The sequence below is a fragment of the Bubalus bubalis genome, chromosome 8, assembly GCF_019923935.1.
Source record: "Bubalus bubalis isolate 160015118507 breed Murrah chromosome 8, NDDB_SH_1, whole genome shotgun sequence".
Taxonomy (NCBI): domain Eukaryota; kingdom Metazoa; phylum Chordata; class Mammalia; order Artiodactyla; family Bovidae; genus Bubalus; species Bubalus bubalis.
The window spans coordinates 106655599-106657744 of record NC_059164.1 but is presented as its reverse complement, the minus strand read 5'-3'; the positions used below and the strand labels follow the sequence as shown (position 1 = coordinate 106657744).

The window sequence follows — 2146 nt, the reverse complement described above, 5'->3', positions numbered from 1 at the left end:
AAAGGCTGAGTTTTATCTCCAGATCTCAAAGGTCAAGCTCAAAAACATTTTTAATCAGCCTTGATAGCAACACTCTCCTCACAACAGTAATTCATATAATTACTGGATATGGATATATATCCCACACATTATTTTTAGTGAGTCTAAAAGGTAAAAATGCTTTTGTTCCCAATGAAAACACAATAAAGCTGTAAAAAATTTTTGGATTAATAAGGACCAGTGATATTATGAGCAAAAATACTATGAATATTTATACACAAGTCATTTTGTAGACAATTTTCATTTCTCCTGGGAAGATTCTTGAGAGGAAAATTGCTGGGTCATGTGGTAAGCATATGGTTAATCTTATAAAAAATTGCCACTTTATACCCTTGACAGAAATTGCCACTTTATACTCTTAACAACAATGAGTTCACGTTGCTCCATATCTGTACCAGAACTCAGCACCACCAATATTCTTAATTTTAGTCATTTGAGTGGGTCACCTGGTTTTTAAAAAAGAGTTATGCATTTGGAAGTCAAAGTACATATTTCTAAATTTAAAAAGAGAACAAATAGTCCAAAGTAAGATCCATCAATAGGCCTATGATTACAAACAAAATTATAAAGCAAAACATAGTATTTTTTTCATTATTCTAGGGTCGTATGAATGGAGACTGATCAGTTCTATTACAGTAGTGCTTTATTTCTCTAAACATGCTGCCATGACATAGAGATATGCCCATGTCCCACACTCTAACCCAGCATCACCAATTCCTGGTTGCCAGGGCAATGAATTTGAAGCTTCATATCAGAGTTAAGTGGGGGAACACACAGGCAAAGCTTTTTTGTCTAAGCGATGCTCATGATTTATCAAGTCGCCACTTTTGATGTTAATCCAGATAATTGTCCTAGAAGTTTCTGCCAGGCCCCCTTCACCTCCTTATTCCTTAGACTGTAAATCATGGGGTTCAGTACAGGCATCAAAAGGGCATAGAAGACAGAGATCAGCTTCTCCTGAAGCACAGAAGGGCTGGAATTGGGCTGGATGTAAGTGAAAATGGTCATGCCATAGCACAGGACAACCACTGTGAGGTGAGAGGCACAAGTGTGGAAGGCTTTCTTTCTCCCCACTGTGGACTGGATCTTCAGGATGGTGGAGATGATCCTGATGTAGGACAGGAGGACCAGGCAGAAAGGCGTCATCAGCAACACAATGCTAGAAACCATGATGGCCACCTCGTTGGAGGAGGTGTCCACACAGGCCAGCCTGACCACAGCTAAGAGTTCACAGGATATGTGATCAATATACTTGTTCGTGCACATGGGCAACTGAAAGGTGATGGTGGTCTGCACGAGAGAGTTGACAGAGCCACTGACCCAGGATGTGACGGCCAGCCTAGCACAGAGCCCTCCGTGCATGATGACTGAGTATCTCAGGGGGTCGCACACAGCCACATAGCGGTCATAGGCCATCATGGCCAGGAGAACAAACTCAATCCCACCCAGGCCCAGGGAGAAGAATAACTGGGCTGCACAGCTCACGTAGGGGATCCCTTTATGTTCTGCAAGAAAATGCACCAGCATCTGAGGAACGATGCTTGTGGCATAGGAGACATCAACAAGGGAGAGGTTGGTGAGAAAGAAATACATGGGAGTGTGGAGTCGGCTGTCCAGTCTGATCAGAAGAACAATGAGGACGTTCCCCAGCAGGGTCAGCAGGTAAGTGACTGAGAGCAGGACGAAGAGAGTGACCTGAGTGGCCCAGTCACTGGACAAGCCGAGGAGAATGAATTCTCTCACCCAAGTCTGGTTATCTGCTTCCATATAAAACAGGATTATTAATCTGCAGAGAGAGTCAGAAATAACAGATGCTATTGAATTAAAGAATCATCTGAATAGCTTCTTAGAAGAATGCTTAACATAATGATTGGCCAACCTTGACCAGATATTCTAGACCATTTATGGACCAAGAAGACAAGCCTGATTGTACTATGTATTATATCTACTCTACATAAGAGAGAGGCTAGCACTTTCCTCTGGACATGATGTGATCTCATAGAGTCAGTTAAAGCCTTGGAAATAATGCCGAGCAATTTTTGGAAGCTCTAAGTTACTGCAATTTCCAGAAAGGGGAGAAGTGCAGATGACAATGGGAAGTAAAATG

General features: G+C 42.2%; 1 protein-coding gene across 1 annotated transcript; it reads right to left on the bottom strand.

The window, feature by feature from the left end:
* Positions 1–852: 852 nt before the first annotated feature.
* On the bottom strand, positions 853–1806 carry LOC102403949 (olfactory receptor-like protein OLF3). The gene has a single exon (XM_006071861.4). The coding sequence runs from the start codon at positions 1804–1806 to the stop codon at positions 853–855; it is 954 nt and encodes a 317-aa protein (XP_006071923.3).
* Positions 1807–2146: the final 340 nt, after the last annotated feature.

What these genes read in the sequence shown, in the direction of transcription:
- LOC102403949 (XM_006071861.4), bottom strand. Translation starts at nt 1,806, where the DNA reads ATGGAAGCAGATAACCAGACTTGGGTGAGAGAATTCATTCTCCTCGGC.